The 27,850-nt window shown below is 41.9% G+C and overlaps 1 protein-coding gene across 1 annotated transcript in view; it reads left to right on the plus strand.

Annotated features, from left to right (window-relative positions):
• The window catches only part of ppan (peter pan homolog), a 67,874-nt gene that overhangs the window by 2,672 nt on the left and 37,352 nt on the right, over positions 1-27,850 (plus strand). Inside the window, exons 4-10 of the mRNA XM_060942237.1 lie at positions 1,917-1,967; positions 2,167-2,337; positions 7,113-7,189; positions 7,405-7,512; positions 21,716-21,839; positions 21,958-22,036; positions 25,246-25,375. Of these exons, the coding sequence (XP_060798220.1) occupies positions 1,917-1,967; positions 2,167-2,337; positions 7,113-7,189; positions 7,405-7,512; positions 21,716-21,839; positions 21,958-22,036; positions 25,246-25,375 (740 nt within the window). The remainder of the gene's footprint in view (positions 1-1,916; positions 1,968-2,166; positions 2,338-7,112; positions 7,190-7,404; positions 7,513-21,715; positions 21,840-21,957; positions 22,037-25,245; positions 25,376-27,850) is intronic.

The raw sequence follows: 27,850 nt of genomic DNA on the forward strand, positions 1-27,850 counted from the left end.
AAAATGCTTGTCAGATGTTTTGTACAAAGTTTTTATTTATCGGATTTGCCAAAAAATAAAAAGGCTGTTTCTCCAAATCCAGTGAGTATAGATGGAGAAACGATAATTCCACTCATTGTACATGGCTTGTAGCCAACTCGCTGCTACGCGCCTCGTCAGCTCGTGTACGACTCGATTTCATGGAATAACTGTTCACTACATTAGGCCATTAGTAAAAAATGTTCTGTTTCCAGTCCACCGGCCGGGTGAGTACCGTTTGTGCGGGTGAAGTTTTTTTTTTTTTTAACGCTGGTTTTTCGACAGTTTTTTCGGGTTCGTGAATCTAAAATCGAACTTGACATTTCCGCATTCCCAGGGCTTTCCACTAAGGCTCATACTAGCCAGCCATGACAAATAAGTAGCACAAAATAAACTTCTGTGCACGCAGTTCCCAGGATTAAATGTATTTTCCACAGACCATTTATTTATTCACTTTACTCAAATACAAAGTAAAATGGCAGTAAATCTTCTTTCTTTTCTTGCGTATTGCATCATGAGGCGTTCCTGGCTTGTAAATCTCTTGTTTTCGGTGCATGACACATTCACGCAGCTGAGCACGCTATGAAGTAACAACGACAACGGTCTGCAGTGGGGCTACACAAACACTCAGCGAACATTTCTCCATTTGTGTATGAAAATACACTCCAACCACTCAGTTTGGTTTCATTTACAACCAACGGTGTCTCTTGATGCCAGCACGTAATTGAACGAGAGAAGACTGGTTTACCGGAGACAAAATAAGCGTCATCTCTGCTTCTGTTCCCTCCGACACACTACTGCCTCCGCCGAGTGCGCGCGCCCACACCGCATGTCGGGGCCACGGATGAGTTACTCTCCCTTGATCAACGAAGTGGGCGGGGAATTTGTGGTTATTATCGGTACAAACAGCGCGAATCACAACTTAAATGAGTGCGGTTCAGTTTGACATTATTGTCAGTCTGTGAGATAAACATTTAATTTTATTAAAATCGAAAATTAATATTTAGAGCCTGTGGGCTACAAAAATAATAATCATTAAAGTAGCCGGCTGTATGGCCGGCGCTTGTGGAAAGCCCTGCATTCCGCGCAGAATATAGAATGGAATCAGCTCTGCGCATGCGCCGTGCGGCACAAAAAAATTGGCAGCCACCATGAAGGAAGGAGATCCGGCGTTTTCAAACATTTGCTTAAGTGTGAAATCGCAAAATGGTATTCTAGCGAACAACAAAATAGTAAAGATTCAGAAAAACAAATCATTCAGTGATCATTTTAATAGTGTAATTTCATCCGAACTAGGCCTAACGCTCGATTTAGAACTACAAAAAGTCCGTGTGTCGGACATTTTAAGTACCTTTGTAAAAGTTTTTGCAAATGTTGCAGTCAGCATTTAAAATGCTAACTTAAAGTTTTTGTACAAGTTTCAGTTGATTAAACCGTCATATTTTATTAAATGTGTCTGCTTTTGTAATAAAAAAAAGTCCTGAAAGAAAAAGCAAACACAGCATTGCGATTTCTTATCCATCCATATATAATAAAAAAAAAAAATCCCTCCCTCCCGACTGAAAATTTTTTTGCTCACCCGGTGGACAGGAAACGGATTTTTTTTTTAAGGATGGCCTTATGGTACTTTTTCCTCATGAATGAATATGAATCACATATTTAAAAAAAATAAATAAATAATAAGGATAATGGTGTAGAACTGTTCCAAAGCCAATTTTTTCCAGTTCTTTAGACATTTGCTCAGATGTAATCTCGACAAATGCATATGAAGATGGTGTCAACGCATATTGAGCTTCCTGAATGTCTAAATGTTTTGAATCCAATTTCTCGTGCACTTAAACGCACCTTTTGCAAGCACATGGCATCAAAATACTTTAAAGTGACTCCTCTTCTTCCAGAGACTGGCACGACTTCCGAAAGGCCCTACTGTCCATTTCCAGGTTATGAAGGTACGCCGATTCTCTCAGGATCCACACTTTGTGAATTTCAGGCGTTCAGATACAAATGATGACATTTTTCGGATGATGACTGTAAAGTGATTGGTTTAAAGTAAACGCACTGATGTATCTCCTGATCACGGGTTTAATAATACTCAACTTCCAACTGCTTATTAAATAATGCACTTTTTTTTCTCCTCCACATTTCCAGTACACACTCATTAAGGATGTAGTTTCATCTTTAAAGAGGCACAGGATGCACGGACAGCAGTTTAATCACCATCCACTGCTGGTGCTGAATAATTTTGGGATGGAGGGCATGCACATCAAACTGATGGCGACCATGTTTCAGAACATGTTCCCTTCCATCAACGTGTACAAGGTATACAATCAAGAGTTCAGTGGGAATCTGTGTAAGAAAAGTAACACGGGTGATTCGGCATGTAATGATAAATTGTGATACAAATTCATGAAGACTCAAATCGATGAAATTAAAAATGAATCACGAGTACTATCAGGTAGGGCTGGGTTCAAAAGATCGATCCACGATCCGATATCGATTCACGTTCAAAAAATACGAGATCGATTCAAAAATGTGTGGATCGATCTCTTCCAGGTGGCTATAGGCACTATTTTCTCGACCGCGCAAGGACCGCTATAAAAAGCGGGTGCCGGCAAACGAAACCGAAACTTAAGAACGCGAGATGGCTGAAGCTGCACAGCTAAAATCACCGCCTGGCCTGAAAGCTGATGTATGGCATTACTTTGGATTCAAACGTTACGAGGACAGAGATGAAGTCGACAGAACAAAAGCAGTGTGCAAACTGTGCCACATGGAGGTAAAATATAGTGGCAATACAACCAATCTCCGCAACCACTTATCCAGGCACCACGCCGACGCAGTTTTAGCTAAACCTGCGGCGAATCAAACTGCAGTGGAGAAGGCATTTGATGTTAAATTACATGCACAAACACATATGGGGCTGTTCCTGTCAATAGGGACAGTTTTTACTTTAAAGTGACTATCCAGCAATATCTAAGCAGATTGATATCGAATCGGTTCGTGACCTTATGAATCGGAATCGAATCGATCCAGGAAATCTGGATCGATTCCCAACCCTACTATCAGGCTGCGTAATCTTAGTTTTTCCTGGTGGTAATTGCATTGTTTGGGCACCAGAAGGCACAATCACGTACAGTAGCAGGAATACACCTAACTTCAGCATAGGCAGGAGTAACGCAGCTCTAATGCTACAAAAAAAAGATCTAAAATGGGAAAGAGCTGCTGTGTGACTGGCTGTCCAAATGGGTTTCACAAGAAATCAGAACTCTCTTTGTACAGACTGCTGAAAGATAAAGAAAACAGAAGCAAATGGGGGAGTGTAAAAGTTTCTAAAGAAAAGGTGCATTTGTTAACTTTTTCACTTTTAATAACAGGAATATTTTAATTAATGGACTTGGATTTCTCACAGCAGGCTGCACAGAGGGACTAGTGTTCTTAGTCCAGCTCAGAGAACGGCTCGTTTAGATTAAAATCAGGTTGTAGCTCGTTGTCTACCCTGGTACAGTAGGAAAGGGGCATCTATTGTGTTAACCTCATTTCGCTGAAGAGTTCTTGACTTGGGAAGTTTGAATCTGTGAACATATTTCCATCTTCACCACAATTCATCCCAAGCATGAAATAGAACTTGATTAAAGGTCATAGGCAACGGTCGGAGGTGGAACGTAGAATATCAACTTTATTGTCTACAACCCCGATTCCAAAAAAGTTGGGACAAAGTACAAATTGTAAATAAAAACGGAATGCAATGATGTGGAAGTTTCAAAATTTCATATTTTATTCAGAATAGAACATAGATGACATATCAAATGTTTAAACTGAGAAAATGTATCATTTAAAGAGAAAAATTAGGTGATTTTAAATTTCATGACAGCAACACATCTCAAAAAAGTTGGGACAAGGCCATGTTTACCACTGTGAGACATCCCCTTTTCTCTTTACAACAGTCTGTAAACGTCTGGGGACTGAGGAGACAAGTTGCTCAAGTTTAGGGATAGGAATGTTAACCCATTCTTGTCTAATGTAGGATTCTAGTTGCTCAACTGTCTTAGGTCTTTTTTGTCGTATCTTCCGTTTTATGATGCGCCAAATGTTTTCTATGGGTGAAAGATCTGGACTGCAGGCTGGCCAGTTCAGTACCCGGACCCTTCTTCTACGCAGCCATGATGCTGTAATTGATGCAGTATGTGGTTTGGCATTGTCATGTTGGAAAATGCAAGGTCTTCCCTGAAAGAGACGTCGTCTGGATGGGAGCATATGTTGCTCTAGAACCTGGATATACCTTTCAGCATTGATGGTGTCTTTCCAGATGTGTAAGCTGCCCATGCCACATGCACTAATGCAACCCCATACCATCAGAGATGCAGGCTTCTGAACTGAGCGCTGAGAACAACTTGGGTCGTCCTTCTCCTCTTTAGTCCGAATGACACGGCGTCCCTGATTTCCATAAAGAACTTCAAATTTTGATTCGTCTGACCACAGAACAGTTTTCCACTTTGCCACAGTCCATTTTAAATGAGCCTTGGCCCAGAGAAGACGTCTGCGCTTCTGGATCATGTTTAGATACGGCTTCTTCTTTGAACTATAGAGTTTTAGCTGGCAACGGCGGATGGCGCGGTGAATTGTGTTCACAGATAATGTTCTCTGGAAATATTCCTGAGCCCATTTTGTGATTTCCAATACAGAAGCATGCCTGTATGTGATGCAGTGCCGTCTAAGAGCCCGAAGATCACGGGCACCCAGTATGGTTTTCCGGCCTTGACCCTTACGCACAGAGATTCTTCCAGATTCTCTGAATCTTTTGATGATATTATGCACTGTAGATGATGATATGTTCAAACTCTTTGCAATTTTACACTGTCGAACTCCTTTCTGATATTGCTCCACTATTTGTCGGCGCAGAATTAGGGGGATTGGTGATCCTCTTCCCATCTTTACTTCTGAGAGCCGCTGCCACTATTTATACCCAGTCATGTTAATGACCTATTGCCAATTGACCTAATGAGTTGCAGTTTGGTCCTCCAGCTGTTCCTTTTTTGTACCTTTAACTTTTCCAACCTCTTATTGCCCCTGTCCCAACTTTTTTGAGATGTTGCTGTCATGAAATTTCAAATGAGCCAATATTTGGCATGAAATTTCAAAATGTCTCACTTTCAACATTTGATATGTTGTCTGTGTTCTATTGTGAAAACAATATCAGTTTTTGAGATTTGTAAATTATTGCATTCTGTTTTTATTTACAATTTGTACTTTGTCCCAACTTTTTTGGAATCGGGGTTGTAGTAGAACGAAGCAAAAAATGAATTCAATCTTCCTAGTGTCTTATTTGCACCCTAAAATTGAATAAAACGGTTAAAATATACTGTTTTGCCCAATTTCCGAAGGGTTATTTCCATCTCACTTATGCACACTTTCACCGCCAGGGGACCGTCGTCCTGACGTCATTTAAGCCAAACAGACTGGGAGCAGCTCTGTGTTTACTTGCGAACCGAGCGCACGTGTACGGACTTTGGTCGTGAGAGGTTGTGTAAAATGTCTGAAAGCGATTTTGAAGTCGGAACTCTCCAAATTGAATATCGAGAGGTGAAACCATATATGTATGAAGCTATGGCCATTCCAAAGCAATCGGTGAATGTGACTCACTGGTTTGACTGTGCGGCCTCGGAATCGGACAGCGACTCGGCCGACTCTGATCACGGTGACCCCGGACCTCAACAAGACTCGCGCCCAAACGGTTTATCCTGGTAATTATGATAAATTCCTAATTTCATTGTAATACTAAATAGGAGCCCTTTTGAAGAATAATTAAACCGCCCTCCCTAGTGGATATAGGTAACGATTACTGGACAGCGCGCCGGTAGGCCACATTAGCCTGCCATCCGCGGCATTATACTATTTATAGCCGACTCTAAGCGAGGAAATATCCCTTTGTCTCATTTCCACAATGATTGTACAGGATCCCTCAGGATTCTTGACTTGTCAGTTGCAAGCAAAAGTAAAAATGTTTACCTCCAATCTTCTCCTTTTTGCTTGAGCGTTGCTGGTCCGTTTCTTCTTTGACTGCTTGATTTTGTTTCACGCACACAATCCACTCTCTCCGCCTCGTCTCCTCTTCCGGAAAAAAACAACCCTCTGGCTTCACGTGCACAATCCACTCTCTCCGCCTCATCTCCTCTTTCAGAAAAAGTCAACCCGCTTGCTCCGCCTCTTCTCCTTTTTCGGAAAGAGCCAACCCTCTCGCTCTGCCTCTTCTCCTCTTCCGGAAAAAGCCAATCCACTCTCCCTTCCTCTTCTCCTCTCTCGGGTAAAGGTAAAAACTTCTTCCTGAACCGGTCCCGTTGTTACAGTTCACTGCGCAACAAGAAGGCATGGGGTTTTTCTTTGGAAATTCCTGAACGCACGTCTGCACTCAAGCCGAACGGCAATGTAAGTAAACAGAAGTGGGTTTAACTCGAGCGTTTTGTTTGTCTTAAATGAGTGGTCACGAAAATAGCCGAACAGAAATTCGCCACGATCCATGCTAACTTATTTTAATTATTACTTATTAACAATACTTCTTTGGACCAGAAGAAAATTACAGAGGGTTTTTTAGCATATAAAGTTTCAAATGTGCATAAAATTAAAACCGTTGCCTATGAGCTTTAAATCAGGTAAATGAGCCACATTATTCAGTTTATTCCCCACACGCACCTCATTCAAACACGAGTTTAAACTCATGCTGTTATAATATGAAACCAAATTATCACTTTTTAACAATATTTTCATTACAATGTGAGAAATATGTTGCTATAACAAACTTTTCAGATTCTTACGTGATTCTGATCCCCACCCTCCCCCGGTGTGGAAACAGTGTTTTCTCATTTGGTAATTAAATTTTTTTGGTTAATATTTTATTTATTCAAAAACATCATGGGAAATTGAGCCCAGTCTCATGAATCAAATCGTGAATTGTTACATGCCTGCAGATGATGACTGTATAAGCTTCTGAGGTTTCCTGTGATCTGACTTTCACTTTGATGCTTTCTCATCTGTCACGTTGCTATTACCTATTCATGATTAAATATTTTCATCTCTATGTCTCACTGTTTGTTTTATAGGTCAACCTGAACAACGTAAAGAGGTGTGTGTTGGTGAATTACGATCCTGAATCTCAAGAAATAGAGTTTCGGCATTAGTAAGTAACTCCTGAGTGGCTCTGTGTGGTCACAGCATATAGACTGTGCACGTGATGAAGGCTTTACTCATGACCATTCGGTGATTTGATTTTCAAAGTAAACGCACTGATGCACTCCCTTAAATTGTCTCTGGGTGTGATATTAATGCTCACACCCTCCACTAACACCGGTCCTTGTTTTTTTCCCTTTTCCCCACTTGCGCTGTGCCCTGCAGCAGTCTGAAGGTGGTCCCTGTGGGTATGAGCAAGGGCGTGAAGAAGCTCTTGCAGGAGAAATTCCCAAACATGAGCAAACTGGAGGACATCAGTGAGCTGCTCCTGAAGTAAGTCGGGTGAAGGGAGAATGTCTGAGCAGGTGGGAAAGGCGGACGGAGGTCCTGGTGAGGTTTTCATAGGAACTGCAGTTCTCGCCACAGGCAGCAGGGGGCAGTAGATATTGTCTGATTTGCACTTCTGTGATGCTACATCTCATCTCATTATCTGTAGCTGCTTTATCCTGTTCTACAGGGTCGCAGGCAAGCTGGAGCCGATCCCAGCTGACTACGGGCGAAAGGCGGGGTACACCCTGGACAAGTCGCCAGGTCATCACAGGGCTGACACATAGACACAGACAACCATTCACATTCACACCTACGGTCAATTTAGAGTCACCAGTTAACCTAACCTGCATGTCTTTGGACTGTGGGGGAAACCGGAGCACCCGGAGGAAACCCACGGGGAGAACATGCAAACTCCGCACAGAAAGGCCCTCGCCGGCCACGGGGCTTGAACCCAGACCTTCTTGCTGTGAGGCGACAGCGCTAACCACTACACCACCATGCCACCCCATGATGCTGCATGTGTTTGCCAAAATGCTAGCATGATTGTTCACTAAGCAGTGTCGTTTAAGAGGTTTTTGCTTTCTTAATTTTGCGTAATTTCTGGATTATTAACACGCTCGCAACTTGAATAGAGAAAGAAAGAAGGGTGGGGGGGGAAATTGAGTACTTTTATATCATGAGGTAAAATACATAACGCCTCTCTTATTCATGCATTCATTCACCCAGCTGTTCCAACACGTCATTAGCATCATGTTTTATGAAGACCTTAAAGGAGGCTTTTTTTTTTTTTTTAGCCCAAAATTTGACAGCGTTAGTTTTTCTTTTCATGTATCGGTTGCCATTTTTATTTTCAACCGTCTTCCAACACATTATCTTCCATTGCAGAGCAATAAAACGATCTGCTTGTGAGCTGTACATACACTATCCAAAAGTATGTGGACACCTGAGCCTTGCTGGACCCCCGTGTGGGTGTACTTCTCTAAACTGTTGCTACTGTTTCTGGATTTAAAAATAAATCTAACGTAGGACTCAAGCTAGACTAGTTAGTTAACACACACAAGCTACATATACTGCACTGGCACAAAATGTGGAAACGCCTAAGAAAAGATCGATTTCGCATAGCCTGGGAAATCCCATGCTGCTTTGCACAATCGTTCCGATCTGAAAAGACAGCGTGGAAACTATGGTCTAAAGGCTCGCCTGAGTTAGGGAGCCAATCAGAAAGTGGGGAGGGGTGGAAAGACGGTGACGCGTACTACTCGACAAACGGAAGCTTGTAGTTTATTTGGGACTGTTTACGGATCACATTTAACATGGCGGCGAGCGATATGAACCAAACTTTCGATCAAGCTTTGTCTTGCACAAACGGCAGTAATCGTTCGGTGCCATTGTTTTCCTATTTTTGTTTTGCTTTCTCTTTCCTTCTCTTCTTCGTCGCTCTAACTACGTCACCGGGTACAACTGCCATGATTGGCCATGGGCTACGTATACGCCAAATGATAGACATTCGCAACGTCCAATAAACGGCCGTTGACAATCGTAAACCACACCTCCCCTACGAGAAATTCAATAGGCGGATTCCAGACCATATTTCACTTGTGATGTGGTCTGGTGTTAACCAGACTAGATTTTGCATGCTTAATCAGCGCAAATGACATCAGAATCTGCACTGAAGGCAACTGAAATACATTATGAACGTACAGAGACGCCTTTTAACCACAATTTTTTTTTTACTTTAACCATGAAAACACCTATATTTAGCAATTTTGACCATCATTGTATGATAAACATCATAAAAATATTGGAGACGGTATCGGTTTTGTCTAGTTCATCCCCAAAAACCTTCTTAATCGTTCCTTGTTGGGCAATCCTACCATAAAATGCTAATTATTCCACAGGTAAAAACCATTAAATGATGTGGTCTACAAATAATTCATTAGAAAGGGTATTTATCCTCTGACCACAGCCAGGCAGAAATGGCAGCAGAGAGAAACTACAGAAGAGCAGCGTCTTAGGATGAAGGTTTTGAGGGAGGAGGGCCATTCATACCGATCCATAGCAAAGAAACTGCCTGTGACCCACAGTGCTGTCTGGAAATGCCTCCAGCATCACCAGAAGACTGGGAACTTCAAAAACATTTCAGGCAGAGGAAGGAAGAAAAAGTTGACTGAAGCTGATGTCCAGTACCTCAAGACTAGTCAAATTTATTTGTATAGCACTTTTAATAATAAACATTATCGCAAAGCAGCTTTACAGAATTTGAATGACTTAAAATATGAGCTAATTTTATCCCTAATCTATCCCCAATGAGCAAGCCTGCGGTGACGGTGGCAAGGAAAAACTCCCTCAGACGACATGAGGAAGAAACCTTGAGAGGAACCAGACTCAAAAGGGAACCCATCCTCATTTGGGCGACAACAGACAACATGACTAAAATATTAACAGTTTTAACATGAAGTCAGTTTCGTTGATGCTATAAACCCCCCACCGATGGAAACCCGAGTGCAAAACCGTTCCCAAAGTCAGCAAGTCAACTGCAGTCCTCAGCCACAAAAGCACCGCTGCAAGAGTCCAGACCGTCCTCCAGGCGCAACCCTCAACTGTCCACATGGGGTCGCCTTCTACAGGAGTGATGCGATGAGACTCCAACCAGACACAGGGCACCAGGATGGATCAGGCAGGTCCGAGGAGCAGAAGAGGTCGGCATCTTGATCCCAGGACCGACATGTAACTCAGAGGGACAGATTTTGGGGGGGGGGACACAGGTTGTTAGGTATGCCCAATGTCACCTGAATAAGTAGGAACAGTATACATATTGCACTGAGTACAAGCAGGGACTCCGGCAACTAACTATGACAGCATAACTAAAAGGGGAGAGCCAGAAGGTAACACAGGCATGAGGGAGCCCCGGGACATAAAGCAGCAGCCACTACACCATCAACAAACTCGAGTGAGCAAGCGAGTGGGGGACTGACAGCATCCAAACATCCCAGTTTACCAAAACACTCGATGTCTGAGGACCCTCCAGATCTACACCTTTACCTCATAAACACCATTAACTTGACTAAACGGATATGTTTTCAGCCGAGACTTAAACACTGAGACTGTGTCTGATTCCCGAACACTACTTGGAAGGCTGTTCCATAACTGTGGGGCTTTGTAAGAAAAGGCTCCGCCCCCTGATGTAACCTTCACTATACGAGGTACCAGCAGATAGCCTGCACCTTTTGATCTAAGTAGGCGTGGCGGGTCATAGAGGACCAGAAGTTCGCTCAGGTACTGTGGTGCGAGAACATTCAGTGCTTTAAAGGTCAATAGTAGCATTTTATAATCAATATGAAATTTGATTGGGAGCCAATGCAGTGTGGATAAGACAGGGGTGATGTGGTCCTATTTTCTAGTTCTAGTAAGGACTCTTGCTGCTGCATTTTGAACTAACTGGAGCTTGTTTATGCACTTATTGGAACATCCAGACAGTAAGGCATTACAATAATCCAACCTGGAGGTAACGAAAGCATGAGCTAGTTTTTCCGTGTCATGTAGTGACATTAAATTTCTTATCTTGGCAATATTTCTGAGATGAAAGAAGGGTATCTGGGTGATATTATTAATGTGAGTTTTGAATGAAAGACTGGGTCAATAATCACCCCGAGGTCTTTTACTGCTGCACGTGAAGAAACAGAAAGGCCATCCAGAGTCACTGTGTAATCAGAAAGCTTGCTTCTAGCTGCATGTGGTCCGAGTACAAGTACTTCAGTCTTGTCAGAGTTAAGCAGAAGGAAATTAATAAGCATCCAGTGTCTAATGTCCTTTACACATTCCTCAATTCTATGAAGCTGGTGTCTCTCATCAGGTTTTGCAGAAACATACAACTGTGTGTCATCAGCATAACAGTGGAAACTAATACAATGTTTACGAATAATATCACCCAGAGGTAGCATATATAAAGAAAAAAGCAGTGGACCTGTAATGGAAATTTCTAACTAGACAGGGACACTCTAACGAGTGTTAAAATACATTGGGCGAAAATTTCGAAGTTCTGCCATGACCTTGACCTTTGACCTCCAAAATTTAATGGTTTCCTTCCTGGGTGATTGGCAACACGTACAAAATTTGGTCCAAATCGATCCATTGGTTCTTGAGATATCTTGCAGACACACAGACAGACAGACAGATACACACACACACACACACACACACACAGACTGACGCAGGTGAAAATAATAACCCCTCCGACTACTGTCGGCGGGGTTAATAAACACTTCAGTACGATTAGCAGTTGTCTTTTCAGTCATTTATTATGGTAAATCATATAAAAGAAATATAAGAGAGAAAATTAAAGCAGAACATCACCACTAGTGATGAGAGTACGCGTGCGCTCTGACTTGTGTGTTGGTGGCTGTTGTCTATTATACTCTAAAGGCATTCGCTTCCTACTCGCGTCTTCACGTGATTGGCTCAAGATTTTCTATGAAGCTTTGTTAAAGCATGCACCTGGCGTTCTCTGAGATGTGCAGGAACTCGGACACCCTGCTTATCACCAGCCAAAGCCACAGAAAGGCGATTACAGCATTGGAAAAACAACTTTTCTCAGTACACTAAGTCACTTGAGCTCAACTTACAGAAACACAGAGAATAATAATGTTCGTCCATTAAATTTCCCTCACAGACCCAAGACAGAACCTTGTGGAACACCAAATTTTACCTCAGTACGTCTAGAAATATCACCATTTATATCAACATACTGATAGCCTTCAGTTAAATACGACCTGAGCCAGGAGAGGGCCGTTCCCTTAACTCCCACAACATTTTCTAGTCTATCCAGAAGAATGGAATGATCAATGACCACATCCTTACGAGAGAGGAAGAAATCCAGCAAGGAACTGGCACAGGACCTCCAAGATGCTACAGGCAAGGATGTCTCCCCACGACTGGTTTGGAAGACCTTTTCAGCAGAAGACCTCAAAGGTCACGTGTCCGTGTGCAAACCTTTTGTTGAAAGGTGGAAGTAAGCAGAAGAGACTTAACTGGGTAAAAATTCACAGGAGTTGGACTTCTGAGCAGTAGAAGAGGGTCATGTTCTCAGTAGTGCTGTCAAGCGATTAAAATATTTAATCGCGATTAATGTCGCGACTGTCATAGTTAACTCACGATTAATCGCAATTTAATCGCACATTTTTGTCACATGAAAAACCATTGTAATTCTCTTATCAGCATAAAAAAGTGAATGGGCTTGCTCACCGTTCGAACTACAGGGGTACTCGGGGGATCCGAGATCCCCTGAAACAGACATGAGATCCCTTGAAAACATGATTTGGGAAATGTTGGGGGGTCTCTAAAATATTGGCAAAATGATGTTTATTGACATAGCAATCGTGTGTAACGGGAAGCATTTGCATATCCGAAGTGAGCGCGCGATGGAGAGCCGCACTCTGAGACAAGCGCAAGCACACCCCCCCCAGGGAAAAAAAGGGACCCCCCGAAAATATCAGCATAGTTCGAGCACTGGTTGTACCAATGGGTTTTTTTTTTTTTTTAATTGCAGAGCATAACACGTCTTGTCGCAGCCACTGCAAAGTCGGGCTGGAGCCGCCGATGGGAAAACGAAACCTAAGCCGAGCACCGTGGCTCTTCGGGGGAGGGCAGAGGACTCTGGCTGTGCGGGGCGCGGCATTACAGTCTAGCTGCTATCGTTTTTCTAAGCAAAGTCTCTGTTCCAAGTTCCTGGCAGTTTCAAAAGCTTATGAAAAACCTACATCATGTCACAGAGCGTTAATCTCGCTATAAAAAAATTATCGCCGTTAAAATTGAGTCAAGTTAACGTGACATTTTTGACAGCACTAGTTCTCAGATGAGGAGAAATTTGAATTATTTGGCAACGTGGTGCAACAGTATGTCAGGCGCAGAAAGGGAGAAAGATACAAGGCAAACTGTATTTCTCCCACAGTAAAACATGGCAGAGTGGCTCTGCAAGTATGGGGAGCCATCACCTACAGTGGAGTAGTTCATCTCTCCAAAATAGATGGGACCCTCACTGCTGAGATGTACAGGCAAATCCTTATCCATCATGCTGTGCCTTCTGGAAGAGCTCTCACTGGTAACAACTTTATCTTCCAGCAAGATAATGATCCAAAACACACAGCCAGGGTGGTTAAACAGTATTTACACAACAAAGAACAAGATGGCAGCTTGACAATTCTTGATTGGCCAACCAAAAGTCCTGATATGAATGTAATCGAGCAAGTCTGGACCTACGTGGAGCCGAGAGAAGATGAAAAGAGCTCCTTCAATCCTGCCACAGCTCTGGGAAGTGTTGCAAGGCATATGGAGATCAATTCCACTTGATTTTATTCATAAACTTTGATAGCATGCCTGATTGTGTCGGTGCACTTCAGAGTCAAGGAGTGCCATACCAAATACTGATTATTTTATAATTTACTCTGGTTACTTGTAACATTTGATTATTCTGAAAATGTTTAATTTAGGGGTGTTCGCACGGCACATATTTGCATCGATGCTGCACCGATTGTATTTTGTTGCGATATATCTTACACCGGTGTAAATTTTGTGGAGCGTTCACACGTCACAAACCTGCTTACTAGAGAGAAGCGTGTTAGCACCGGTGCAGCTCCGCTTGCGTTCACACGGCAGTTTTTGCGACCGTGCTATACGATAGCAATAATGCGGAAATGAAATATGCGCATGCGTGAAAATGTACGTCCTTTTCCCGCCTTGTTTGTGATTGATATATCGAAAAACCATGGTTTATGCTTCTCCAGACAAACTTTCTACGTTGTGGTCTATCAGACACCGTAAAAGGGTAAAAGAGAGAAAGGAAAGGTTGTGCAAGTACAAGAGAGCACGAAAACAACGCATTCTACAATTCATTCGGCAACAAATTGACAACTTCATGTCGTTCGTGGCCATGTGGACGGTTGGCATGGCATCACCAAGCGCCGGGAAAACAATGTGGATGAAGACACGCAGTTCTGTTGTTGTTGAGATTTGCCATTTTGGAAGCGCAAAATACCAGGATGCAAATTATGCAATGCCCGTATGTAATCAACTCTCCTCGCGCGTAGCGAGTCTACCCCTGTAGCGTTCAGATGTCCCGTTTTATATCGTGCTGCCCCGCAAACTAGCATTTACTCCGGAGTAAATTTCTTAAACCACCTCCTGAGCAGGGTTAGATTTGCACCGGTTTAAGCAGCTTTCAGGGGCTACACCGGTATAACTTTGTACCGTGTGAACGCTCTACCAGGGCAGCCCCGGTGCTACACCGCAGTAAAAGTTGCCGTGTGAACACCCCTTTTGTTAAGCAAACTTGAGAAAGGACAAATTTTGTTTCCATATTTTGTGCCAATACTTTTATGTATAACCGTATCAGTACATCAGGTGCTCCAGGCAGGGCTATTTCTCACAGAAATTTAAAAAAAAAAAGTGAGAAAGCACCATGCAGTTTCTGTTTACAGTTTTCTAGGCTGGAAATTTGCTCCATCCCAAGATGGAAGCGCTGCACGGCCTTAGCCTGGTAAGCCAGACTAAATGTGGATATTTAGTCTGGCCTCGATCCGTAGACATTTCTGAAGGGTGTGGGAGGAACAAACCGCTGTCTTTCAAACTGTCTCTGTGCGTATAGGCCAACGCTCTGACCAATCAGCGCAACAGTGACTTCTGTCGCTCTGACTACGTCACAAGCAGTGGGGGAGACCTTGAAATAAATAATTTTTCAAAATGCGTATTAATTAATAAACAGGTTCTAGATATTAAGAAGTTTGGAGATAATGACCACAAGTTTGGAGTCTGTACCACATACTTAACATACAGTGGGGCAAAAAAGTATTTAGTCAGCCACCAATTGTGCAAGTTCTCCCACTTAAAAAGATAAGAGAGGCCTGTAATTTTCATCATAGGTACACTTCAACTATGAGAGACAGAATGGGGGGAAAGAATCCAGGAAATCACATTGTAGGATTTTTAATGAATTAATTGGTAAATTCCTCGTTAAATAAGTATTTGGTCACCTACAAACAAGCAAGATTTCTGGCTCTCACAGACCTGTAACTTCTTCTTTAAGAGGCTCCTCTGTCCTCCACTCGTTACCTGTATTAATGGCACCTGTTTGAACTCATTATCAGTATAAAAGACACCTGTCCACAACCTCAAACAGTCACACTCCAAACTCCACTATGGCCAAGACCAAAGAGCTGTCAAAGGACACCAGAAACAAAATTGTAGACCTGCACCAGGCTGGGAAGATTGAATCTGCAATAGGTAAGCAGCTTGGTGTGAAGAAATCAACTGTGGGAGCAATTATTAGAAAATGGAAGACATACAAGACCACTGATAATCTCCCTCGATCTGGGGCTCCACGCAAGATCTCACCCCGTGGGGTCAAAATGATCACAAGAACGGTGAGCAAAAATCCCAGAACCACATGGGGGTACCTAGTGAATGACCTTCAGAGAGCTGGGACCAAAGTAACAGAGGCTACCATCAGTAACACACTACGCCGCCAGGGACTCAAATCCTGCAGTGCCAGACGTGTCCCCCTGCTTAAGCCAGTACATGTCCAGGCCCGTCTGAAGTTTGCTAGAGAGCATTTGGATGATCCAGAAGAGGATTGGGAGAATGTCATATGGTCAGATGAAACCAAAATAGAACTTTTTGGTAAAAACTCAACTTGTCGTGTTTGGAGGAGAAAGAATGCTGAGTTGTATCCAAAGAACACCATACCTACTGTGAAGCATGGGGGTGGAAACATCATGCTTTGGGGCTGTTTTTCTGCAAAGGGACCAGGATGACTGATCCGTGTGAAGGAAAGAATGAATGGGGCCTTGTATCGTGAGATTTTGAGTGAAAACTTCCTTCCATCAGCAAGGGCATTGAAGATGAAACGTGGCTGGGTCTTTCAGTATGACAATGATCCCAAACACACCGCCCGGGCAACGAAGGAGTGGCTTCGTAAGAAGCATTTCAAGGTCCCTGGAGTGGCCTAGCCAGTCTCCAGATCTCAACCCCATGGAAAATCTTTGGAGGGAGTTGAAAGTCCGTGTTGCCCAGCGACAGCCCCAAAACATCACTGCTCTAGAGGAGATCTGCATGGAGGAATGGGCCAAAATACCAGCAACAGTGTGTGAAAACCTTGTGAAGACTTAGAGAAAACGTTTGACCTCTGTCATTGCCAACAAAGGGTATATAACAAAGTATTGAGATGAACTTTTGTTTTTGACCAAATACTTATTTTCCACCATAATTTGCAAATAAATTCTTTAAAAATCATACAATGTGATTTTCTGGATTTTTTTTTTCTCATTTTGTCTCTCATAGTTGAGGTATACCTATGATGAAAATTACAGGCCTCTCTCATCTTTTTAAGTGAGAGAACTTGCACAATTGGTGACTGACTAAATACTTTTTTGCCCCACTGTACACTTATTTTTTTCAAGTGTTTTTCAAGGGTTTGCTTAAACTGTTTTTGAGAGTTTTTATTTAGTGGTGTTTGGTGAAATAATTTCCCTTAAATTTAAAATAACGGGAAAATAAGAAACAATCAAAAGGTAATGTTTCAAAGCTGTTTATTAATTCTTCGTACTGCACAAACTAGCCCCATCCTTTTGGCTACGAGCGGAGCTAGCTGGTAGATCAGACTTAGCCATAGCTGGTCGGCAAAACAGCGAAAACGTCCTTCTTGAAAAGGAATGAGCGGAGAGCCTCTTCCTGCTCATGTTTCAACGAAAACTCCAAGTCTAATTCTTCTAAAACTGATTCTAAAGCGGAGTCAAACGCGCGCTGTTCAATTAATAGCCGTAGCCATCTTTCCTGTTGCGCTTTCTCCAGCGTCGCGCAGCCTTGTCGTCACTCCTGCAAAAGCCCGCCCAAAGAATCCAAACAAAAACCTTGCGTTGTGATTGGCGGGCACGATTTGATGCCCGGGGTGTTTTTGTTTATATGGTGCGAGGCTAGACCCACTCACTAGGCAAAAATATTTTTGGCCGCTAGGCAGGTGGGTCTAGTTTACTAGGCTAGCACGGCCTTGCTGTTTTTTTTTTTTTTTTAAACACTAATAAGACGGCTCCAAAAGGCAAATGTGGTTTTAATAAATGAAAGGGCAGGAAACGCCTGCCAAGTTCTTTTTTTTCCCCGCCCCCTTCTTCCTTAAATTTTAGTTGCAATTCACTTTGCAGGCACCAGAGGGGTGTACAATTCCAAACTGCTCCTTTAAACCAGTGAAAAACAAGATACTTTGTATCTTCACCTTAAAGCATTACCAGTATCATTAGTAACAACCAAAATGAATTAATAAAGCAGGGGGAAATAATTTATTTTATCAAGCATAAAACCATCGATTAAATTGCAACTTCCGCATCCCAGAAGAAGGCAGCCTCGTCTCAGGGCAAATCTCGCATGACGTCACGTGTGGAACCCCGGTTATCTGGGTCATTTTGGTTCATCTGACTCCATGCTTGTTTACTCGCTGAAATTGGATATTGTTGTAGGAATCTTAGAAAAATAACGATGTGAAAGCGCCGTGTTGCGTTTAGATGTTCAAATCCCTACACAACAGGACATTCAGTTCATGAATTTCTGAGAAATTGCACTCATCTAAAGCGACAGTGGGTGAGGTTTGCGCAGACGAAGCGGGCAGATTTCATGTCATCTACTAATAATAAATCTGATTCATCAAGTGTTCACCGCCACCAGAATGACCGCATGGGGGAATTATTGGAGTAAAAAGAAACCCATTTATTTAATAAATGACATTTAATCTGACACTTGAACAGTCTGTCAGTTCCCCTATTATCTCCCACACAGTGCGCCAGATGCAGGATTATGAGCAACATTTACAGCAGGGGTCACCAAACTTTTTTTCTCTGGGGGCCACATTGTCGTTCCTGACTGTGATGGGGGGCCGGGGTCGGGTCAGCTATATGACATAGAATTGTATGACCCAGACAAATATGACCACCAGCAGGCCTCATTGTGTAGTAGAGATTACTAGCCTGGCACGGCCATCCCCACCACTATATCAGCACTTGATTCCTGGCACATATTTGTTTATCTTTACTAGTGGTTTGCAAAAGTAGTAATCGAGTCTTCACACTTTTGTTTTAATTTGAAATACCACAGATATTCCATTTATTTATTTTCTAATAAAAATAACATCAAAGCTGTCAAGGTAAGAAACATCTGCCTAGTTGAGGTGATTGACACTGGCAAAGGTGAGTGGAAAATTATAAAAATTGTAGGTAGGCCTGTTGATATTATTAATAATATTAATAATTGTGTGCAGCACTTAAAGGTCAAATAAATAGGCCTATAAAATAAATACATTTAAAAAAACAGTGAAATTATAATAATATGAGCAATAGATCAACCATCAGTAAACGGCTTTCCATGGGTAGCGAGCTCGGACAGCAGCCTGGTTGATCTGGGTTTGGCGAAGGAATACATTCTGTTGTGCAGCCAGTCCGCATTTCATCCTCCGAATCCTGTCTTCTCTTGTTTGCCCTCGCAAACTAGCATACTCTTTTTGTGGCGGGTTTTGTAGTGACGACGCAGATTATGTTCTTTGAAAACTGACACACTTTCTTTACATACAAGACAAAATGCACGGTCCTTACACTGGACGAAAAAATAATCGGTGGTCCACTGTTCTTTAAAAACTCTGCACTCTCTGTCAACTTTTCGCTGACCGCTAGCCATTTTGCTGTCCTGAACACTGACAGTTCTCTGCGCGTGCGCTGCCTGTCACTGCTCGATTGTGAGCATATGACGAAAATTTGGAAAATATAAATAGTTCATTTTATAACTAAATATCAATTTTAATTGATAAAATCAACAAAATACAAGATGCAGACATGTTATTATTTGCCAAAAAGCAATTAAAAAAAAATAGGCCATGACCACTTTTGGGGATTGCCTCATAGGGCCGGTTCAAGTGGTGAGGGGCTGGGGGGCCGGTCAAAGGGGGGTGGCGGGCTGGAGTCGGCCTGCGGGCCGTAGTTTGATGACCCCTGATTTACACACTCGCGACATCCGATCTCATCATATCTGATGCATTTTAACAGGAAGAAAAATGCGCACATGCAATCATTATGAATTGTTAAGTGGAACGTGTTAAATGCTCTCCGATTGCAATATCGCAAGACTCGATTTTTTATTTTTGTTCAGGAGACCATGATGAAGGGGAACCACCACGTTCTGCATATCTCTCTATCTCCGTCAGTTTCTCGTCTTGGCTGCTCGAAAAGATAACCATTTACTCTGAAACATCCTTGATAATCATCTGCCCCTTCATCCGCCATATAAGAATCCAAGTCACTATCAGAATTCTCTCCAAAACGTAATTGCACATCGAGACTGGCAGGGCTCGAAATTAACTTTTTTTCTTTGTGTCCCCCAGTGGTCCCGAATTCTGTGTTGTATTGTCCCGAATGGAAGCAATAGTGTCCCCATTTTTTTCCTCTCTGAAATAACCAGTGGTTAATATTATCATATGAAGTTACTATTATATTTGTAACTATGCGATTTTGAACCCTTTATATAATTTTTACAATAAGTCACAAAACACAAGCGACACATGTCCTATACATCATCTACTTCAAAATTACAGTTATTGCATTTTCAGTTTATTAAACTTTGGCGATCTCACTGTATGAATAGATACCCGTTTATTTAAAGGGGCCAACTAGCTCATTCAGAAAATGTTTCAACTCCCTACATCTGCAGTACACTTTAGTTGAAAATAAGACCCCTTTTATGTTCATTTCATCTACTTATACCTTGAATATCTGTTGGCACTTATAAGGCCAACTTATCATTTTCACCATTACCGTTATCCATTTTTATGAACTTTCCGTTATCCATTTCCGTTATCCATTTTTATGAACTTTCCGTTATCCATTTCCGTTATCCATTTTTATGAACTTTCCGTTATCCATTTTATGAACTTTCCGTTATCCATTTTATGAACTTTCGCTGCCGAAACGTGGGTGCAAATGTTAGCAACATCAGCATAGTGCCAGGTCCTAGCCTAGCTGTGCTGCTGACTGACTAAACTTTCTGAACTAGAAAGACACCAAGAAAACTCACTTATTCTGTTGAACGGTATCTTCCGTCAATATCATCCACATCATTCCTGTTGTATTTTATAACGTGTCTAACAGTGTTCATTCAGTTCATTCAGTTGCTAGCGTTGCCTGCAGACCAGGCGATGACACTTTGGATCCTGAAGGTCCCGGAGACGTTATGTCTGGGCTTTCGGTTTCTTCCCCGCGGTCGGTCCGCTTCAACCACTTCAGCATTTTTGTTCTGGCAAGAGTCGGCGCAGCGTGTGCGGTAGCAATTCCATTCCAAGTCCATATAATGCGGACACCGGCCGAAGATTCTAGAACAGAATGCGCTGCTCTGTAGCCTACGGATGCAGGTGCATCGAAAGTGTAGCTACTATGTATTTTTCGCTGTTAACGTTTTAAAATTAAAATTGACAAATTAGGTGAATGTCTACGCATGTGTTACGGCTTTGTAAATAATATTAATGTAGAACTTTTTTTCTAGATCTATTTTTTTTTCCATTGTCCCGGGATTGTCCCAGATATGATAATTTTGTGTCCCGATGACATTTTTTATGGTCCCCAGGACGTCGGGACACCGTTAGTTTCGAGCGCTGGAGACTGGTCTAACCACTGATGCGCACGGGAACGAAATTGGTACCTGAATTGTTACACGTGTGGCGCCACGCACCCCTTTGGGATCTTCGGGATCAATTTCGGCAGATCTTCCTGATTTTCCCATTAATTTATGGCCTTTTGGATTAGCTGTGGTTCGAAAACACATGGGCAGTCAACATAATGATTGTTGCTTTGTCTTGGAGGAAAAAAAGTGGGGTTGAGGGGCATTACATTTCACTTTAAAAGGTTTCGCTGGTTTTTGCTGCTGTGGATTCCAAGTCTCGAGCACGGAGTTGTTTGCTTGTGTACTCAGATTTTTTTTCCATTTGGCTTTTGAATAAAACCATTTATAATTTAGTTGTCTTGTGCCATGTGATGCAAATGATGACACTTTAAATGCTCCTGATTACTCAGTGATCTTTCAAAGTAAACGCTCTGATGCATCAGTCGTAGAAAAACTCAAACACAATGAATGTTTTTCTGTTGAAAACGTATTTTAAGAGCCTCTTGTTTGGGTTTCTTTTTACTCGAAGGGGTGCAAACCTTTCAGAGAGCGAAGCCGAGCAGGACGGCGAGCACAACATCACCGAGCTGCCTCAGCCGTACGCAGGCCGCGGGAACATGAGGGCAGAGCAGAGCGCCATCCGTCTTACTGAGGTGAGGAAGAGGAGGGTTGATTTTGTTTTTTGTTTTTTTGGACTCATTACAGCCATTCTTTACTACGTAATTTGCATGACGGGTTGAAATCTTATTTATGCAATATTTTTATTTTTAGATTGGCCCCAGAATGACTCTGCAGCTGGTGAAGATTGTAGAAGGCATGGGAGAAGGGAACGTGCTTTATCATTCTATTAGTGAGTTCCCGTTTAATGCAGGCAGAAGTACACGGAGTGTAAATGATGAGTAGCATGCTATAGATGCACAATGGTGTAACATAGGGAAAAAATTAAAAATTCAGGTCTTGATTTTATGTACTGAAATAACTATTGGGCACAATTTTTACAATATCTACAGTGGTGCTTGAAAGTTTGTGAACCCTTTAGAATTTTTTATATTTCTGCATAAATATGACCTCAAACATAATCAGATTTTCACACAAGTCCTAAAAGTAGATAAAGAGAACCTAGTTAAACAAATGAGACAAAAAATATTATTCTTGGTCATTTATTTATTGAGGAAAATGATCCAATATTACATATGTGAGTGGCAAAAGTATGTGACCCTCTAGGATTAGCAGTTAATTTGAAGGTGAAATTAGAGTCAGGTGTTTTCAATCAATGGGATGAAAATCAGGTGTGAGTGGGGACCCTGCTTTATGTAAAAAGCAGGGATTTATCAAAGTCTGATCTTCACAACACATGTTTCTGGAAGTGCATCATGGCACAAACAAAGGAGATTTCTGAGAACCTCAGAAAAAGCATTGTTGATGTTCATCAGGCTGGAAAAGGATACAAAACCATCTCTAAAGAGTTTGGACTCCACCAATTCACAGTCAGGCAGATTGTGTACAAATGGAGGAAATTCAAGACCATTGTTACCCTCCCCAGGAGTGGTCGGCCAACAAAGATCACTCCAAGAGCAAGGCATGTAATAGTTGGCAAGTTCACAAAGGACCGCAGGGTAACTTCTAAGCAACTGAAGGCCTCTCTCACATTGGCTCATGTTAATATGAGTCCACCATCAGGAGAACACTGAACAACAATGGTGTGCATGGCAGGGTTGCAAGGAGAAAGCCACTGCTCTCCAAAAAGAACATTGCTGCTCTTCTGCAGTTTGCTAAAGATCATGTGGACAAGCCAGAAGGCTATTGGACAAATGTTTTGTGGACTGATGAGACCAAAATATAACTTTTTGGTTTAAATGAGAAGCGTTATGTTTGGAGAAAGGAAAACACTGCATTCCAGCATAAGAACCTTATCCCATCTGTGAAACATGGTGGTGGTAGTATCATGGTTTGGGCCTATTTTGCTGCATCTGGGCCAGGACGGCTTGCCATCATTGATGGAACAATGAATTCTGAATTATACCAGTGAATTCTAAAGGAAAATGTCAGGACATCTGTCCATGAACTGAATCTCAAGAGAAGGTGGGTCATGCAGCACGACAATGACCCTAAGCACACAAGTCGTTCTACCAAATAATGGTTAAAGAAGAATAAAGTAAATGTTTTGGAATGGCCAAGTCAAAGTCCTGACCTTAATCCAATGGAAATGTTGTGGAAGGACCTGAAGCGAGCAGTTCATGTGAGGAAACCCACCACCATCCCAGAGTTGAAGCTGTTCTGTATGGAGGAATGGGCTAAAATTCCTCCAAGCCGGTGTGCAGGACTGATCAACAGTTACCGGAAATGTTCAGTTGCAGTTATTGCTGCACAAGGGGGTCACACCAGATACTGAAAGCAAAGGTTCACATACTTTTGCTACTCACAGATATGTAATACTGGATCATTTTCCTCAAAAAATGAATGACCAAGTATAACATTTTTGTCTCATTTGTTTAACTGGGTTCTCTTTATCTACTTTTAGGACTTGTTTGAAAATCTGATGATGTTTGAGGTCATATTTATGTAGAAATATAGAAAATTCTAAAGGGTTCACAAACTTTCAAGCACCACTGTATATAAATTAGTTTTTACCCATTTTAACCTTGAAATCAGCATTTTAATGATTACCCATAATGCATTGTTTATCGTGCTAAAACAAGCAAAAATGTCATAAGACAGTGGAAATACTACCTTTACTACTTTCACGTGGCGTCTTTCTCGATCGCACGTGCCTAGAAGCGTACCTTCTAGAACAGGGGTGTCAAACCTGATCCATAAAGGGCCGTGTGACTGCAGGTTTTCATTCCAGCCATGCAGCAGCACCCTGATTTGGCTTATTCAATCAACTGACACACCCACCCTTTAATCAAGGGTGGGTGTGGCTGCAAGTATTTGACTGTGAAGACAGTTCAGTTGATTGAATGAGCCAAGTCAGGTGTGCTGCTGCATGGCTGGAATGAAAACCTGCAGCCACAAGGCCCTTTATGGATCAGGTTTGACACCCCTGTTCTAGAACATTCCTGGGTGGTCACGGACTGTCACGTAGCCTAGTTCGGTTGTGAAACTCGCTAGGATGGAGTATTTTCGCGAGTTTAGTGGCAAACTTTTGTGCCGCAATTTCTCTATTCTCGAAATTTGTAACCTAAAACCCTACAAGAAATGTTTCATAATGTTTGGGATTTAGAAAAATGCTTCTAGCAAGTTTATTTCGTTGTATTTTTCCGTGAAACTTGGCATAAATCATCCTTAAGTGATGAGCGTGACATTGTTATTTTGGTCTGGGTCACGGAGTTAGTTGGAAGCGGGAGAAATGAGTTTCTCAACTACAGCAGCACTTCTCACCATAAATGGCTGGCGTGTTTCACAGCGTTTGGGATTTACTAAATCGACTAAATCTCTAGATCTACTGAAGCTACGAGGATATAAATCACCAGGATTCTAATTTACTGGGTGAGAAGTATTTTTTATTTATTTATTTATTTATTTATTTATTTTTTTTTTTTTAAAGGTTTATTCGCACTACAAGTCCATGAAAGTTGGAATAGTTCGTGAAGGGGTTAGTTAGATTTTGGTAGCGTGACGCGCACAACAAGCAAAAGAAAAAACAAATTTTCTTCCGAATTTCCTTGCTTTTATCAAAATTATTTTTTGATACATTAAAAGACTGTGTTTATAATATTGAAGCAATTTTTTTATTACAGAGAATATTTGATCAAAACTTTCAAAACAGCATTCAAAGTGATTTTTCACAGGTGTAAATGTTACGCGTGACGTCCATAATTACGTTAAATTTTAAGAACTAAAATTCTGTTAAAAATTCTAGATTTGTGCTATCATTCTGGGGTTTTGCTGAATAATACTTTAGGGAGTCCTCTTACAATGCTGAAAATTCAATGAGTTTTGGTGAAATTCTAGAAAAATTATTTACATTTTAACGCGCCTGATAGCGATTGTGCTCACACAGCTTGCTACTCATAAAATGTGGTGCTTAAGTACTGAGTACCTTTATGCATTTTGTAGTGACGAAGAGCGAGGAGGAGATTCAGGAGATCCTGAAGAGGAAGGAAGCCCGCCTGAAAGAAAAAGCAGAACGCAGGAAGGAGCAGGAGCTAAACATAACCCTGAAAAAGGAGAAGCGAGACGAGAACAAGTAAATGGCATTAAGCATTAAAGCCGGAGGTCCTGTATAAGGGTTAGCCACGGCTGTTTTAGACGTTGACACTTTTTATATACCTCTGTGAATCTGTAAGCATCCTGCTGTCACGTACGTAATGTGAATGTGTCCACTGGGGAAGTGTCATGTAAGAAACCGAACGTGCAGAAAGTGAAAACAAAGACATCAGTAGTTTACGCTGTAACTTACAGATTATTACTCTCTCCTGATCAAGCTGGTCCGGTTTGTTTTTGCGCTAATTCTGGCTTGGGTCTCGTCCGAACTCTGATGCTAAATGACTCATGCTTCTGTGTGAATTCAGTCAGCGTTTTGAGACGCAGCACCACTGATTTCACAATTCATAACTGAGATTTTGAAAATATGAATGTCAGTTCCTCTGTAAGCCCGTCCAGTAGGGCTGTAACGATATGCGTATCGAAATCGCGATACGCAGAGCCACGATCCGTATCGCGATACAAGAAGGCAGAATCGCGGTACACCCTTTCAAACTTCTCCTCAGCCCAAAAACAGAGGTGCTTCCAAACTTCAATTTATGAATACTTTACTTTTTATTTAAATTACATTTTAAACTTACTTAAATTACTTTTATTTTTTTATACCTATTAGTAAGTCGTTTTTTTGCCGACCTGCGCCAATCTTCTGCGAGTCACGCAACGTCCACACTCGCCACTGGCAGAGCATTCATTTCTTTTAAGCGGTCGCCATTCTGGTTGCGACGCGGGGAGCGAATCTGTAAACAAGCAGCTCATTGGCTGGCTAGGTGTGCCACAAGCCAATCACAATCACTTGACCGGAAAGGCATGCAGTGTTGCCAGATTGGGCGGGTTTAGGTGCTTTTTGGCTGGTTTTGAACATATTTTGGGGTGGAAAACATTAGCAATATCTGGCAACACTGAAGGCATGTCTGCTTGGGCGGAAGCCTTCTGCGGCAGTTACATTTTGACACGCGAGCAACGTTTCACTATAAAAATTCCGTAATTTCCATCTGTTTTCCGCGATCACAGAAAATCATTGGCCCTATGAGAGTGAGACAGTGAGAGAGCCACCCCCCCCAAAAAAAAATCTTAACGGATTTACACGATTTGGAAAAATGACTTTTTCAGAACCGAAAAAAATAGAGCTTCCGGCTCAACAGTATTATTTTGAGAAATAAAACAATCTTTGGATGTACATTTGTTCATTTTTGCATACATATTACTCATTCTCTGCAGTGGTCTGAATTATTTGTTATTAAATAGTTAATGTAAGTAAGTAAATGTTAAGTCAAATTTACTACTTTAAAAAAACATTTTAAAAAAAATCGTGGGCGTATCGAATCGTGGGTCAAAAATCGCGATACGAATCGAATCGTGAGTTGGGTGTATCGTTACAGCCCTACCGTCCAGTATAACTCTCCCATTACGCTGTGCGTCTCAATGTGACTGCGGTAACATGCATTAGAATCAGTATTTTTAAAAACAAAAAAAAAGTATGGATGAGTGTCTCTTACTTACTTAGGCTGCCCTCAGGCGAGCCTCCTGTCTCCCATGCCAGTCACATTTTTCCATCATTAACGTGGCAAGCTTATTCAGGGTGGCAACCCCGGCATCAGATTTAAGGATGTCAATAAACATTTTAATGGGCCGCCCTTGGTTTCTCCTCCCATGGGTGGGTTCCCACAGGAGGACTTTGCTCGTAACAAGCTCTTCATGCCGTTGGCAGTGACCTGCCACGCCCATTCTTCTACTAGCAATTACATTGCTTAGACGTGGCAGATCACCATATAGAATGGCATTAGGTATTTGATCATGCCAATTTACATTGAGCACTGTACGCAACATTCTGGTATATGTTCCATCCAAGGATTTCTCGAGATGTTTTGTCAAAGTCCAACATTCCGAACCATAAAGGAGAACTGTCTCAACTGTTGCTTTAAAGAAGGAAAGCTTTAAATCTCTGGAGAGATTGGAGGTCCACACTGTTTTCATCTTGTTCATTGCATTCCGTGCTAGTGCTTTTCCAACTTTTATGTCTTGCTCAGAAGATTTTACCCATGCCCCAAGATATTTGAAGTCATCCACTTCCTTAAGTTGTTGTCCCTCTCTCGTCTTAAGAGGAAGGGTTGGCCGGGGGATGTTCGTTGTTATTACTTCAGTCTTTTTGGCATTTAGGTGTAGACCAACTTTGTTACATTCTGACTCTACAGTTAGCAGTAGTTTTTGTGCTTCCTCTAGTGTGTTGGAGAGTAGACAGATGTCGTCCGCAAAGTCAAGATCCGTTAAGGTAATTGCATGGTGTCTACTGGAGCGTCTGGGTGTGATGATAAAACCCAGATCTTCACTATGGTAATCAATAGCTTGTCGCAGGGCGAAATCTAAGACGATAACAAAAAGGTATGGTGCAAGGGTGTCTCCCTGTAGCACTCCAGCTTTTATTTCAAATTCTTCTGTTATTCCATCTGGAGAAAGTACT

This window comes from Neoarius graeffei, chromosome 16 (genome assembly GCF_027579695.1).
Source record: "Neoarius graeffei isolate fNeoGra1 chromosome 16, fNeoGra1.pri, whole genome shotgun sequence".
In the NCBI taxonomy this organism is placed as follows: Eukaryota; Metazoa; Chordata; class Actinopteri; order Siluriformes; family Ariidae; genus Neoarius; species Neoarius graeffei.